The sequence below is a fragment of the Zalophus californianus genome, chromosome 14 (genome assembly GCF_009762305.2).
Source record: "Zalophus californianus isolate mZalCal1 chromosome 14, mZalCal1.pri.v2, whole genome shotgun sequence".
NCBI classification, from domain to species: domain Eukaryota; kingdom Metazoa; phylum Chordata; class Mammalia; order Carnivora; family Otariidae; genus Zalophus; species Zalophus californianus.
In genome coordinates, this window is record NC_045608.1 from 27,614,224 (window position 1) to 27,629,396 (window position 15,173).

The following is a 15,173-nucleotide window of genomic DNA, read 5'->3' on the forward strand; positions in this document are numbered from 1 at the left end:
TCAGGTCATGATCCCAGGGTCCTGGGATCGAGCCCCATGTTGGGCTCTCTGCTCAGCGGGAAGCCTGCTTCTCCCTCTCCCACTCCCCCTGCTTGTACTCTCCTTCTCTCTCTCTGTCAAATAAATAAATAAAATCTTAAAAAAAAAACTCTCCATGAACAATCACTACAGCCACCTTTTTTCTGTAGATTTTAATCATATTTATTATAAAGTACTTTCCTATAAATGCATTATCTAGAATTATTTGCAGATCTATTTCTGTTGACTGAGTCTGAATATATTTTTGAATTTTTTCTCTTGACTCAGTCACATTTATCTGTTTCTTTGCATGTCCAGAAATTATTATTTATATCAGGCATCATGGATGATGTGACACAGAGACTCTGGGTTCTATTATAATTCCCTGAAGAATGTTGAGTTTTGTTCTTCAGATGGTTGAATTATGGAACATTACTCCAAACTTGTGGAGCCTGGGCTTTAAGTTTTATGAGGGCGGATATTTGATTTTGCCCTTAGTTCTAGGGCAAATCTCATTTCTAGAACATAGTCTTCATTCCCAAGGTGTGGCCCTTTTGAGGTTTAGAAGGAAAACTGAGGCGTTTACCAGGCTCCTCTGTCAGACTCCAAACTTGGTCTCCCCTGGAACTGGTAGCTTCTTCTCAGCTTTTGGCCTTCCAGCTCTTTGTGCTTCCCTGGAGGCCCTGGAATTGTGCCCACGCGTGGTTAGTTCAGGCCAGCCACATATTCGAAGTTTATAGCTTCTGGCTCCTCATCCGCAGAGGCTCCAAACTTCCCAGTGTTGCCCCCTCACTTTCCAGCTGCAGTGGCCTTCCCATCCTCTGCCTCTTCAGCCAGTGGGCCTGTGGCTTCCTGTTTGAGGTCCGGCTGACCGGAGAGAGCCCTTGGGGAAAAGCAGTTCTTCTTTCAAGAGCTGCCTTCGTCCATTTTCTGTGTGCTTGTTCTTCTCCAGTGCTTTTAGGCAGTTGTTTCATGTATTTTGTCCACATTTCATAAAGCAGAGGGCTTTGTGATTACTGGAAGTGGAAACTCAACCTTTTTGATTTTTGAATCTTTAATCCGTATCATCTATTCAAAAAGTGAACTATTAAAAACAAGCATACAAAGATATTAAGGCCTACTGTAAAGGCAGCCGATGATCTCAATTCAGAGAATGCCTTTTAAGTCAGGGTAGAACTTGACGCAGGCCCCGCCCCCACAAGCAGCCCTGCCCCCTCGCGCGCGCCCGTTTCCATGGCGACGCGGCGCCAGGCCCGGGCAGCCAAGCCACCGAGTGGGCGTGAAGCGGCGGCGGCGGCAGCAGCGGCTACATGAGCGCTGGGGTGGCGGCGGCCGGGCAGCGGCCGATCCCGGGCTCTCGGGGAGCGTGGCGCCCGCGCCCCCGCCCGCCCACGGTCCTCCAGCACCCGGGACAGCGCGGCGCGCAGGCTGGGCACAGCGACGCACAGAAGCGGGTCCTGGACCTGGAGAAGAGCCTGCAGTTCCTGCAGCAGCAGCACTCCGAGACGCTGGTCAAGCTCCACGAGGAGATCGAGTACCTCAAGCGGGAGAACAAGGGTGAGTCCGGGCGGTGGGGCCGCGGGTGGGGCGCCCACCGCGGCTGGGGCCCGAGGGAGACGCAAACCTGCCGCCCCCTGGCGCCTCCAGCACAGAAACACGCGCGGACTCTAGAGCACGCGGGGTTTTAAGGACACAGGGCATCAAGCCCCACCCCGGGTCGTGCCACGCGGGTCTCGGACTCCCTTCCCCCGCCACCGGCCCCAAACCAGGGTCGTCCTGGGGGTTGGGGTGCGTCAGGGCCATCACGTCTGTGGCATTTCCCCGCAGTGAGCCCGGCCGCAGTCTTGTGTCTAGGCAAGTCAGTGCCGCCTGTTTTAAAAAAAAAAACTTTTTGTGGAAGTAAAAAGTGCGAGCATACAGCTCGGTGATTTTCACAAACTAAACGCACCCAAATCAAGGGCTTACATGCCGGGCACTATCCAGATCTCCCGTGCAGACGTGTGTCCTCAGGGCAGGGGCTTCCTAACTTGGCCCGGCTGGTGGCTCCTCACCACCATGGGCCAGGCCTGAAGCAGAACCTGAGGCCTTTTACTCTGCCTCCCTCTCTCTTCTCCCTTATGTTTTAGCTGGAGCTCCTCCCGCCACACTCCGAGTCCTGCCTCAGTTTCTCCCCACCTTTCTCCTGCTGTCTTTGCTTGAAGTGCTAAGTGTGAGATCAAGGGGTATCCATTATGTCAGGACTCCCCTCTCTTGACATAAGGAGTTTTGAGTCTCACCCCTGTCCCTCCCTGATGCCCAGGCTGGATGTGGCCTGCCCATGTCCTGGGGGTCACTTGATCATTGCTCTGACCACGTTTGCCCATCCATGCCTAGGGGCTCCTGGAGGGCTGGGTCAGCCTGATTCACCTCTGTCTTCCTGGAGCGGGGGCCCCACCTAGCAGAGGGTGCCTTGTAGATGTCATGGGCAGATGGGTGGACTTGTGGCAAGGCTCTCACCCAAAGGCTCCGGCTCTGGAACAGCCAGAGGTATTCCTGGTCCTAGGGCACCCAGGGCAAAGACTTGGCCCATGGGCAGGGTCCTGGCTGCCAAGGTCATGTGTGAAGTCTCTCAGGGGTTCAGCAGGGAGGGAGTGCCCAGGGCAAAGCAAACCTCTTCTCTCAAAGTGGCAGCACCTTCAAAAATGACCGGAGCATGTGTTTGCTTTCAGATCTCCATTACAAGCTAATAATGAATCAGAAGCCAAAGAAAGGTAAGAATGAGGCCCTCGGGTGCCTGATGGGAAGTTGCTGATGTCTGGAGCAGACCCTGGGTTGCTTGAGTCCATCCAGCTAGCCGCACTGGCCTATCCCAGTGGGGAGGGGTCCTGGGGGACCTGGACAGACGCCACTGCCCCCAGCCATGGTTTGGGTGGCTGTGCACCCAAGCACAGCAGGTGGGGCTCTTGGGGATCCCAAGGCCTGAGGTCTGTGCAGGTGGGAAGCCGGCAGAGCAGCTGCCCTCCCTAGCCTTGCTGCTCTGAGGGATTCTTTTCCTTGGATTGCTGCTATGGCAGGCCCCAGGCTCCCTCTAAAACGCTGGCAAGCCTTGGGCGGCCCCAGCCCTGTGCCTCTGGTCCATCACTTCCTGGCACAGAAGGCTCTAGGCACAGTCCTTCCAGGGAGCCTCTCTGCTACTCCACAATGACCAAGAAGGCTGGGGGAAGGAAGTAGAGGCGCAGAGACCTACAGCCACTTACCCATGGCCCTACCTCATCCTGATAGTAGCCCATCCACTTTGCGTGTCCCACAGTCCAGCCCAGGGAGACTCAGGCTGTCTTGGGCCTTCTCTCCCACTTACCTTTGGGGCCAAGTCTGAGTGGTGCTAGCCTGGAATGCCCCAGTCTTGGGGGCTGTCCAGGGCTCCTTTCCTAGGGGACAGAGAGAATGGGGTGGTGGTGGGCCCTCCTCCGACGGGGCAAGAGCAGTTCCAGTGAGCTGTCCTTGGCAAGTGGCAGGGCCTGTTAGTGGTCCCAGTTCTGTGGCACCAGAGGTCCCTAGTGGGACATCAGAAGGGGTCATCCTCCTTTGGGGCTTCTTAGGGCCCAAGCCCACTGCTTTCTGGATGGCCCTTCAAGAAATCACCTTTCCCCTGGCCTTGGCGCTGCCTCACCAGAGTAGGGGAGGGCCCTGCATGAATACACAGGCCTGCAAGGCCAGCAGGAGGGCACAGGTGGCCGGACCCTCACCCATGGGGGGGGCGGCAGAAGTGTCTGGTGACACTAGGATGGAAGGCTCTCTAACTGACCCTGTGCGTTCTCCCACAGGCAGCATTTCCAATTCCAGCTTTCAGTCCATCAAGTCCGTCTCAAATTCGATGTCAGGTGAGCACCCACCCGCACCCTCCGTGAATGCAGGGTCAGGGGAGGGGCACATGCCCCACTGGGGCCCAGGGCCCAATGGCCAGTGTGGGGCGCTGGCCAGGTTGCTGTAAACCCCTGGTGGTCTTCTGCTGGACACACCTCAGGGGAGCACCTTTGCCAGGCTCTGTGGGTGGCTGAAGGGAGCCAAGGAGGGTGACCCCCAGGTGTCGTGAGCTGACACCAGCAGGAAGGGGCTGAGGCAGGGTGTGACAAGACCTTGGGCTGGCCAGAGGGAGGCTACAAAAGCCCGGTGGGCTTGGCTACAAAGGGAGTGAACGCCAACGTGGGGCACAAGGCCCTACAGCAGATGCACCCCGACATACAGAGGAGCCTCTGAGCCTCCCTAAGCTGTCTTCCAGGGAGAGGTGACACACAGGTGGCCTGGCAGAAGCCCTGCTCATCTTGTCTCCCCACCCCACCCCACCCAAGGAGGCAGGAAGCAGGTGGGATGGCCCTGCCTAGAGTTCTGGGCTTGTGGTGTCCTTTGCAGAGGGAGGGAGCTGATAGCCTCTTCTTCCCACTCTGCCTTCCTGAGGCCGGGCATCCTCACAGGGGCAGCCCTTGCCCTTTCTACGCAGGGCCCAGGCAGGCAGTGGGCCTTGTCCTTGGAAAGGAAACCTGTGCGGGCTGGGTCCCAGAGCTTTCATTCAGTGTCATTTTGCCCAAAATGGGGTGCTGCTTCAGAGTCCGGGAACAGCTGTGGGGCCACCCTCAGCCCCGGCCTTCCCTGAGTACACGTGGGACAGGCCTGCTTCACGGAGCCAGCTTCTACCGCAGTCAGCAGGCACCACCCACAGACCCTCAGACCCTCGTTCGCTTCTACCAGCTTTCCTTTACGAGGCGGAAACCGAGGCGGGGGGCGGGCGCTCCTTGGGCGGACTTGGGCACTGGTTCTCGATGCCCGCAGTGACTGCCCTGGCTGCAGCCAGCTCTCAAGGCAAGGCCAGGACCCAGCTTAGCTTCTCCAAGAAGCAAGACTCGAAAGCTGACGTTCCCCAGAAGACGGACCTGGAAGAGGAGAGCCCAGTTGCTACCGTGTTTCACAATAGCAAGTTGGACAAAGCCCCAGGGACGAAGGGGCCGGCCAAGTAAGGGGGCTCGCCTGGACCCCGTGGGCCCAGCGCCCATTTAGTAGGTTCACATTCTGCAATCAGCCAGCTGCTTTGCCCTTCCAAATGGGCCACTCTCCTGAGTGAAAGCCGACTCGCTCCAGGCTTGCCCATCTGGTGGGCAATGCCTTGCCCCTTTCCCGAGGGTCTGCAGGGTCCCTGTGCTGACCTGAGCCCGCATGTGGGTGCCAACAAGCAGCCCCGAAAACATTTTCTCACAGAAATGAAACAAAGTGATTTGGCCTTTCAATTAACTTGTTCACCAAGAGAACAGTTAAGTCGGGTTCCTGGGCTCATCCCCGGGAAGGGTGCTTGGCCTCTGCAAGGCATGGAGCCAGCAGGCCAGAGCAAGACCGGGGTGCTGACACCTGAGTTTCTGGGACTTCCCTGGAAAGCAGCAAGGAACCTGGACTTTGCCTCCGAAACGGAGACCCCGTTGTCCCCTGGGTAGGGAAACCAGCAGGTCAGGCTCCCGCTTCTCAGCACAGTCCTTAGATTCTCTCTCAACCAGCCCCACAGGTGTGGGGGTCAGGGCTGAGGGCAGCCACGCAGCTTGAACCACATCTGACCCTCAGGTGCACCTTGAGAGAGGAGGCAGGGGTGGGCCCAGGTCACAAGGTGGCACTGGAGGGCCCCCCCACCCGGTGCCGGGACCACCCTGGTCAGCAGAAGGGAACCAGGCCCTGAGGAGGCTGCGTGGACACCCCTCATCCCCACACCGGTCTCACACTGGTGCGGGTGCTGCCCGGGAGAGAGGTGGCGGGTGGTTAGAGCAAATCCTGGCAGGCTAGCTCTGGGCTGCTGCAGTGACTGTTCCAGAGATGAAGAAGGGGAGGCCTCCAGGGCAGTGGCCGCCTTGACGGCAGGCAGCCAGCACAAGGGCAAGCAGCCCCCCGCAATGAGCCTGCCCCCCTACCTGCGCAAGCCCGCCACGCTTCAGCAGTGTGAGGTGGTCATCCGCCAGCTGTGGAACGCCAACCTCCTGCAGGCCCAAAAGGTGAGGCTCGGGCTACGGGGCGGGAGGGCAGTGCCTCCGCGGGCCCCGCCCACTGCCCCCTCTTCTCCCTGCCTTCCAGTTGCAGCACCTCAAGGCCCTTCTGGAAAAGAATCAGAGGTCCAAGGCTGCCCCCGAGGAGGCTGGGCCCAGCTCTCCCAAGTGAGTGACCCCTCGCGGCCCCCCACCCCACCACAGCAAGGTCTGCTCCTCTGGGGCTCACTGCTGACTCCTCCCTCAAGGGACCAGGAGGCCCTTCACTCGGGAGCCACGCAGCTCCCCAAGGTCCCCACCAAGGGCGTCCCCAAGAAATGGTGAGTCCCACCGGCAGGGGGAGGGTGGGGTGGCCTCCGAGCCCCGGACGGAAGGGACCGGGACAGCTCAGTGCTTTGCCTGGGGCCGCACTACCAGCCACGTCTCGGCTCCTGCTCCTCCTCCCGATGGCGCCTGCAGTGACGTCCCTCTGCCCGAGCAGCCTGATTCTGAGCCCGATGCCCGTGGCGGAGCGCTCCATCCTGCCGGCGCTGAAGCAGACCCTGAAGAGTAACTTCGCCAAGCGGCAGAAAAGGCTGCAGGTGGTGCAGAGCCGGCGGCTGCACCGCTCTGTGCTCTGAGGCCCGCGGCACCCGTCTGCGTCTGCGCGGCAGGTCTCGGCAGGTCTCGGCAGGTCTCAGCCGGGCCCGTGCCCCTCCCCCGCACCCCTCCGCTGGAGACCCTCCCCCTCTCTAGATAGCACTTCCAAAGAATTCTAATACGTTTAGGCCAAGCGAAATTCCAGATAAACAAAACTCATCGCAGATAAAGTACTTGGTCTCAGAACTGGGAAATTATTTTCTTGCTCGGTATTTTGCTATTCTGCGTTTACAGGAAAACACTATGAAATAAGCATCACCCTACTCCGTTGAAGACTGGAAATAAAGCTCGTTTCTCCACTTGTGCGTCTCGTCCCTCACTGCTGTCGGCATCACTGCGCCGCTCTGCGCCCCCAGCTCTGCTCCCTGCAAGGGGGAGGGGCCTGCCAGGGCGGTCCCCGGGGCTCGGGCTCGTCTGGGGCCCGGCATGCTCTCCCTTCTGAGTGCAGGGGTCTTTCCTGGCCCTGGGCACAGGGCGAGACGCATTTCGCCCTCCGTCGGCGCCGGCCGGCCTCCACACTGACAAACAGCTGATGAGCCATCCTGCCGAGCCTGCCTCCCCCCCCCCCCGCCCCGGAGAGGGCCTCGGCCGCGGGAGAGCAGGTCTCTCCAAGGCTCTGGGCCTCCACCCTGTGACACTCCTACCCCACGAGGGCCTCACAACTGTAGCCTTCTCAGGCTCATGGGTGTGGGCAGGACCGCCCCTGGCAGGGCCGTGCTCCGGGCCCCACTGGCCATTTCCTCAGTGCTCATCTCTGCCTCTTCTGGCTCCGAGCAGCAGGAGTTTGGCCGGAAACCTGGGTGAGGCCGAGGCACTAGCACTCAAAAAAGGGTGAACTAAGGCCTGGGCGTCCATGGCCATCTCCAAGGTGGGGAACCTGGCTCAGCCCCAACAGCGTTCCTCACCGGCCAGTGGTCCCCAGACTTTTGGAGGGAGGGGACACAGTAACAAATTCACGACAAACACAGGAATAATAAATTTATTGTAAGAACCACAGATGACACGGTAGTGCACATAGAAAAGGGGAAACCTCTCATCGCCAGAGGGCTGGTGGGCTGATGCCCTGTCAGGGAGCCTTCACTCTCTGGAGTGGCTCTGAGGACGCCACATCCTGAGGACACCGCCCTGACCCAGGAGTGGGCATGGTGCCGGGACAGGGTCCACCCAGGTGCCCCTGCTCCCCAGGCACCCCCACAGTGCTGAGCAGACCCCCATGGCTTAAAGGGAGAATGCCATGAGGTATGAGGCCCAGGCGATGGCAGGGGATTTGCAACTGCCTGTAGGGCGACCTTCCCCCTCTGAGACTCGGCCAGCGCCCTTGGATCCAGGAGCTTCCCTGTGGCTTGCCCCAAATGCCAGAGTGGCTGGGTCTGAACCCAAAACCATGACCAGAGAATTCTGTGTGTGTTTTCAGGGTTTCCTATGCTTTCCACGTTCCCCTACAGAAACAGGAAGTATTTTTCTGGTGCACACACACGAGGCTCTAGCAAGATCCTGAGTTCTTCCCCGTGCTACTGAGGAAGGACATGGGCCTTGGAGAGGCCGAGGGGACAGCAGCCCAGGGAGGAGTGCACAGGGCTGGTGGCATGTCCAATCCCCTGGGGAACGTCCCAACCCCACCACTGATGCAGCCAGCTCCACAGCCACCTGCCCCAGTCATATACAAGTGTGGGAGAATGTTTGGCAGGTCCCCAAGGCAGAAGATAAAAGCAGGAAAGCTAATCTAAGCCCAGGCTCTCTAAGGGAGCCAACACCTAGAAATGTCCAACACGAGGGTGCATGTCCTCTGTGGCCCTGACAAGGCTGCCGGCTCTCCCCGTGGTCCCCAGTGGCTGGGTGGCTAGGCAGCTGAGAGGCAGGCCTGGTGGATGCTCTGCGCCCAGGTGTTGAGCAGGGCTGTGACCGAGTGCTTGTCGGGGAGCTGCAGCAGCCTCGAGGTCATGCACCGGTGCACCGACTGCAGGAAGGGGTTGGCGTCTGCAACAGAGCAGTGGGCCATTAGTGCTGCTGGGCCTGCCACTGGGCCACACAGCAACTCTCTATGAACAGGCTGCCCCAGACACAGGGCTGGCGTGTGGGGCATTCCACCCAGCCAACGTGACCAGGGGTGCCATCTCCCACACACAGCGGGACAGCCGACGGGCTCCCCTCCCAGGCCCACGCGTCAGTGGAGAGCTAGAATGTGGACCGGTCTGGAGCCCAGGACTCTCCCAAGGGACAGCCTTGGGATCCCAGCCCTATGCACCAGCTCTGAGCTGCAGGGTCACTGGTCCCCATCAACAGGGCTCTCTCTGGGCCTCTGGTTTGAAGCCATGTCACCCAGATGGGTCTCCAGGAGCTCTAGCTCCTTCTGTGTTCCCCTATCAGCTTGCAGAGGCCTCCAGGGGCGGCTGGGCCTGCTCACTCCTCACCCACTAGACATGGCTGCCCTGCAGATGCAAGACAGACGGAAGAAGACCAAAGGTACAGAGACCCCTTTCTCTCCAAGTGATTTCTGGGCAACCCCACTCCTGTCCACAAAGGGGCAGCCAGAGAAAGTGGAGGAGGGGCCTCCGCTGCAGCAGCACAGAGGAAACCCGGGTTGCCTGGAGCTGACCCCCGCTACCAGGGCCCCTAGACAGCAGCCATAAGGCCTCGCCACGGCTGTCTTCTCGGCTCACCCACCGTACTGCCACTGCCGGTCGATCCACAGTGGGCTCTGGGCGGGGTAGTCGGCAGGGACACTGAGCTCCAGCGGCGGCACACTCGGGAGATCCTTGTCATCTGTAACACACGTGGCTGTGCCTGTGACCTGGCCCAAGGCCCCAGTCTGCCCTGCCTCACAGCCCTGCTCCAAACAGGGCCCTTCATATCCCAAAAGGTTCTGGTGAGGCTTGCTGCAAAGTCTAGAGGTCGCTCTGACTCCCAGGCTTCCACATCTCCCTTGGGCCTCAGGCTCCATACCTGGATGGCAGGGAGGGGGCTTCCCCGGCAGGTGGTAAGAGAAGAGAGGGTGTGGGCTCGGGGCTCAGCCCTCAGGGCATATCCTAGGACAGGTATGTGTCAGGTTCCAGGAGGACGTGGGGATGGTGGGCTTCGGGGTATGGTGTGAGTGTGCCTATTTATGGGAGGCCCAGGGCATGCTCTGGGGTCGGGGCTGGCGGCAGAGCCCTGGGGCTGGAGTTCAGGACTCTCTCCCACAGCACCAGCCCCGCCTCTCCGGTACGCACCCAACTTGCATATCAGGTGGACGGTGCCGTTGTTACTGCAGTGAGAAGGATCCAAATTCACCAAGAACTTAGGGTCTAATCTGGCCACCTCCCCCTGGAGCACGTTGGGGATGCTCTGCCGCTCATCGTCTTCAAACTTACGCTTCCGGGTGCACATGACCGGGGCTCTGGAGGAGGCAGCTGTGGTCACCACGCTGGGCTAGGCTGTGGCCCATGGCCCACGGCCCACCGCCCAGCACCAGTGTGAGGCTGAGCCCTGGGCTATACGTACGTGATGGGTGGGCCGTGGATGGCTGTCATGGCCGGCACGAAGGTGCGGTACAGGGAATGGTTAAAGACGGGTGAGCGGATATTGGCCAGGACAGCATCAAGGAGTGGCTGGCACAGGTACTGCTGTTTGGTTGGCGGCACCGGGGGTGGTGGGGGCGTGGGCTGGGACAGGACAGTGGGGTCAGCAGCCCACTCTTGGGGAGGCTTTCCAGACCCCGAGGTCCTCATCCTCACAGCCAGACTTCCACAGCTTCCCCACCACCTCTGCCCCCTAGAGACAAATACAGCTGATCCTGCATGCATTCTCCTGCCTCCTGCAGCCCTGACCTTCCCCAGAGAGCCCTACCCCCAGGGCTTGGCCTTGTGCTGGGCGCGGGCGGGTGGAAGCGCAATGGGCGTATACACCAAAGCCTGCGAACCTGGGGGATGGAGGGAACACCCACAAGACCACAGCCGGAGGGTGACTTCTCCCATGTTCCCGCACATGCTCTCCTTCCCCACAGCCAACCTGACCGGAAGGAAGACTCCAGGGCAAGGTCCCCAGGCTGAGCGGTGTGCCCCCTCTACCCACGCCTGACTGTAAAGGCTTCTCCCAGCTTGTGGTTGTGAGTTGCTGTGGGGTGAGTCCCAGTCTCCCCAGAGATGCCTGCGGCCCTTTGAAAACCACCAGGCCATGGTGCCCCACTCACCACTGCCATGTCATTCTTGAGCTTCTCCAGGGCAATCTCACACTTCTGCAGTGTTTTCAGGGGGCACCTGTGCGGGGAGAGGGGATGTGACTGACCCTCCGTGCTTGAGGATGGGGTGCTGATTCCAACCACCGCCCGCCTGGCTTCCCCTGGTGTGGATGGAGCCAGCCTCGGCCACCAGAACCCTCCACAGGAGCCCCAGCCAGTGACTAGCTGTTCCTAGATCCAGAGTATAAGGCAAGATCGTCCCGTCCCCAGGAGTGGCCCAGTCCTGGTCGGCAGAATAGGGCATGAATGTGATGGGTCAGGGGGAGGGACAGAGGTCAGGCCCCTGCCCCCGAGCCCTATAATCCCAATGAGGGATCAATCCAAGAGGGCTTGGAGGGTGGTCCAGATCCAAGAGGCCGAATTCTGCAGTTTCCAGCATTCTGCCCAGTAAATGGAACAGAGAAGATCTTCTTCAAGGGAGCACAGCCTAAGCTGAGGCAGGGAGAGGAACACAACCCAAAGGCCAGTCCACGTGCACAGTTCTGTAGTGCTGACCAAGCTCTGGTGCTCACAGCAGCCCCGAGACTGGCAGGCATGGGTGTGTGTGCTGTGTTGAGAAGCCAGTGTGCCACTGCCTTACAAGTGCTTCTCAGGGCATCATCTTGTTTCATTTTCCCAGCCAACCCGGTTCAGCCACAGCTGCCCCTTTTTGCAGATGGGGTAACTGATATGGGGTCACTGGCCCAAGGCCACTGTTAAGTCAGGGGAGGGGCAAAGGTAGGGGGCCAGGGGCTTGGAGCCCCAGCAGATACACCTAAGTGGAGCCCTAAGGCCCCTTCTCTAAACTCCACATCACCACCAAACGCCCGTCCAAGGCTGGGCTAACCACGCAGCTGGACGTGGGCACAGCACCATCCTTCCCCCAGGAGCCTGGGGGCAAAGCTCACCGCTTAGAGGGATCTGTCAGGATGTCCAGAAGGCTCTTCATCTTACTCAGGTCCTTTTTTCTGTCTGGGGCAGAGAGGGGCCACTAAGACACGTGCCTGGGGTATTCCCTACCCCCGCCCCCGGACCCAAACACGCTGTGCCCCCTGCCCCGGCCGCACCTTCGTTCTTATCGATCTTGTTGATCATACGGCGCAGGGGCTCAATGTACTTGGACAGCTGCTTCAGCTTGTCTAGATACTGCTGCTCCTCGGCCTGGCTAGAGCCAGCTGGGCTCATGACCGAGCTGGGATTCACTGCAGGATACAACATGGTGAGCATGGCTCCAGCCCACAAGGCCGGGCTCTCTGCAAACCCTCAAGGTGGGGGCATCTAGAGCTCACCCACCCCGTTACAAGTGGAGGCCTCCAGAGGGTGAGGGGCGAACCTCAGCACCTCGACCTGCAGGGCTGTGTGTGGCTCACATGATGGGTTCTGGTGCTCGGATCACACCCACTCTGAGCCTGACTTACCGGGGGTGTTTAAAGGTCCCGGGGAGGGGACGCTGAAGTTCTGCGGGGTGCGGGCTGTCACTGGACTCTGGGAGGGCTGTGGTGAGGGGCTCGGCAGGAAGCTACTGGGGGAAGGCGCAGGGCCGGAGCTGCAGCAAAGCAAAAGCAGGTGCACCTGTGAGCTGGGGCACAAGGTGGGGCCCGCCCTAGGAGCCAGGTGGGGAGGGCCACCCCGGCCAGGCCTACCTGACATTGGAGTTGGGCTGTGAGCTGGGCTGGCCAGGCTGCGGGGACGGCTGGGGGGGAGGGGGCATCGACTGTGGGGTCTGCACCTGCTGGCCCGGCGATGGCGAAGACAGCATGGTGAGGCTGTTCTGGCTGACCTGGAAGTGGAGGGGGCTCAGCCTGCTCGCCTGCCACACGCTCTCACTCCTGCGGCGGCCTGGCTCCCCCCGCCCCACCCTCGTCTCACAGACCCCATCTGCACACAGACACGCGCTCACCCTCTCAGCCTCACCTGAACACCCTTTCTTTCAGAACACCCTGCCCCACAAATACCAACACGGGCAAAGACCCCCACCCCGAGGATCCACACACACAAGTCCGTGATGACTGAGCTGCTGGCAGGAAGGCCAGGCTGGGCAGCTCTTGCTCCTTGGCAGGGAGACCATGAAGTCCACAGGCTTCTGGGCTGGGACAGGACATCCCCATGTTTCTGTTTGACAGGTGGGGAGCCAGAGAAGGCCTATGGCCTTGGATGGTGCCGCCTGGCCTTCCCGGCCTGTGTTGTTCTCCTCTGTGTGCCACTGAGGACCCCGCTCTGTGACAGAGGGGACCATCTTTCCATATGCTTCCATGAGCCCCCTCAGCTCTCAGGCCACAGTGAGGGGCTGTCTCATGTCTAATGGGAGCAAAGTGGCCTCTGTGTCAGCCCGTGCCAGCACGTGGGGCCTGAGGATCCTTGGTCTGCTGGCTGAGCAGCCTGCCCTCGAATGGCAGAGTGAGCCCCACAGAGCTGCCTCGTCCAGGACATGGCAATGGTGCCGTAAGGGCCTGGCCAGGACCGGCCGTGCCAGCTTCAGGGCTTCCAAGGGTCAGCGGAGGCAGCTTCTCCCACACCCTAGTCAAGCTCCTACATGCTGAGCGCCCCCTCAGAGCCTGCTTCCTGGAGCCTAGCCCACACCCCTCCCCCCACCAACTCTTGGACCGTGCCTGAGGGGTTCTGCAGTTCTGCAGACCAACTCTAGCGTTTCTCCCAGGGCACTCCAGACCCTGGTGCCATCTGGGGCCACGGCTTCATGCCTCCCTCCCACACACTCCTCTGCCATGGGAGCAGGGGTGGGGGTGGGGGGGACAGGAACATGCAAGCTCAGGCCTCCAGCTGCTGGGCCCAGTTGCTCTACCAAGTGAAGCAAAATGGTCCCAGGTGATTCACACTGATGCCAGCGAGGGTAGAAACGGGGCCTGCAGCAGCTTAGTTTGCTGAGCCGAAGTGAGTACAGCAGGCTTCTCCTCGGCAGGACTTGCCTTCACAGTACTGGGCTACGTGGAGTCCCAGGGTGGGCGGCATGCCCCTGCACTGGAAAAGAGTAGCTCTAGAATCCACCCAAATACCAACAAACTCCCGGCACTAGGAAGGTGAATAGGCCATCTCAGAAGAGCCCATGCCGAGAAGCAGACAGTGCCAAGGAGGGCGAACTACAGGCCTTGGGCCTCCACACCCTGGGCCCAGTGTGCTAGGCCTGGGAACTCTCCCTGGAGTGGTTTCTGGCGAAGCCCCTGCTGTCACCTCCCTTTGCCGTCTCCTCGACCTGCTGCCACACACTGCCCTCCACTCCCTGAAGCTGCCTCTTGACACGCCCTCTTCCTGCCTGAGCTCAAACTTCCTCCCCTGGCCTCTCCCTGATGGCACGGCCCCCACCTGCCCCAGGGAAGAGCCCCAGCCTTAGGGGCAGGTGTCCCTTCTAGAAGGTGCTTGGCTCTTGTCTGTGGTCTAAAGCTGGTGCTTCTCTGAAGGGAAATGAGGCATGTGAGGGCACAACGGCCAGGACAAAGCCACTGCAACGGGAAGGCCACTGCACAGTTCACTTCCCATCTAAATGTCTGAAGCTGTATTTTAAAAGGCACCCTCAGCACTCTGACCACGGGGGAACAGGGCACACTTTCCCCCCACCCTCTGCTTCTGGGTTCCATGGAGCCACTGAACACACATGGCTCCCCTGGGCATTAGAGTCCGCCGGACACAGGCAAGAGCGGCCTGCCCAGGCCCGGGGCCCAAGCTCAGTGCTTCTGCTCCCTCCTGCGAGCCTGTCTCTTATGTCTAGCCACGGACTCCCCCGGCCACTCTCCAGGCTACCACAGGAAACCCCTAGGCCTTTGACATCCAATCCAGATCTCTTTACACCTGACAAGTCCTCTGGAAAAAATGCCTGATTCAGTTGGCAGCAAACATATTCCCCTTCTCAGGCCTTCAGGATCCCCTCCCAAGTCAGCCCAAGGCTCCCAGGCCTCCCAAATCCTGAGATGCCACAGACACATGCAGGATGAGGAGCTGCAACCCAAAGGCCTCTGTGAAGAAGGAAATGGCCAACCAAGGCAGCCAATGAGATAGAACCCCCACCTACCCCCCATGGTCTTCAGGTTTCTGTTCCGTCCAGCGGGCTGCTGGGGCAGAGGGGAGAACCACTGCCCCAGCTCTGCATTTTCCCTCCCTGGGCGTGTTCTGCCAGAGGCACAGGCATGTCTGTCACAGTGGCCAGCACACGCCACGTGACGCTAACGCTGCGCCTTCCCTCTGTCACCTGCCTATCACACAGGGGAAGTGGGAATTAAGAGGGAAGTGACTTGCTCAAGGTCACACGGCTAGCAGAGGAGTTCAGGCATCTCTGCACCGTCTACTCTCCTAGGGAGCAAGGACAAGTGTCTGGG

At 60.1% G+C, this 15,173-nt stretch overlaps 2 protein-coding genes across 9 annotated transcripts in view; one reads left to right on the forward strand and one right to left on the reverse strand.

Annotated features, from left to right (window-relative positions):
• The first annotated feature begins 178 nt into the window (after positions 1-178).
• On the forward strand, positions 179-6,952 carry LOC113913369 (coiled-coil domain-containing protein 74B-like). Of its 8 annotated transcripts, none has more exons than XM_027577680.2 (8): positions 179-1,575; positions 2,727-2,768; positions 3,822-3,878; positions 4,825-5,005; positions 5,834-6,023; positions 6,103-6,182; positions 6,263-6,334; positions 6,496-6,952. In XM_027577680.2, the coding sequence occupies exons 1-8, from the start codon at positions 1,329-1,331 to the stop codon at positions 6,632-6,634; spliced, it is 1,008 nt and encodes a 335-aa protein (XP_027433481.2). In that variant the 5' UTR covers positions 179-1,328; the 3' UTR covers positions 6,635-6,952. The 8 variants fall into 8 exon arrangements, with proteins under 8 accessions (XP_027433481.2, XP_027433480.2, XP_027433483.1 ...); XM_027577681.2 differs by having other exon boundaries at positions 182-1,575; positions 5,846-6,023; XM_027577679.2 differs by having other exon boundaries at positions 5,834-6,182.
• Positions 6,953-7,616: 664 nt separating this feature from the next.
• The window catches only part of MED15 (mediator complex subunit 15), a 64,886-nt gene continuing 57,329 nt past the window's right edge, over positions 7,617-15,173 (reverse strand). The window contains exons 9-17 of the mRNA XM_027575763.2: positions 12,492-12,628; positions 12,267-12,394; positions 11,916-12,050; positions 11,757-11,820; positions 10,822-10,888; positions 10,134-10,294; positions 9,863-10,029; positions 9,318-9,416; positions 7,617-8,630 (exon numbers count right to left, since the gene is read on the reverse strand). Of these exons, the coding sequence (XP_027431564.2) occupies positions 8,494-8,630; positions 9,318-9,416; positions 9,863-10,029; positions 10,134-10,294; positions 10,822-10,888; positions 11,757-11,820; positions 11,916-12,050; positions 12,267-12,394; positions 12,492-12,628 (1,095 nt within the window). The 3' untranslated portion in view covers positions 7,617-8,493. The remainder of the gene's footprint in view (positions 8,631-9,317; positions 9,417-9,862; positions 10,030-10,133; positions 10,295-10,821; positions 10,889-11,756; positions 11,821-11,915; positions 12,051-12,266; positions 12,395-12,491; positions 12,629-15,173) is intronic.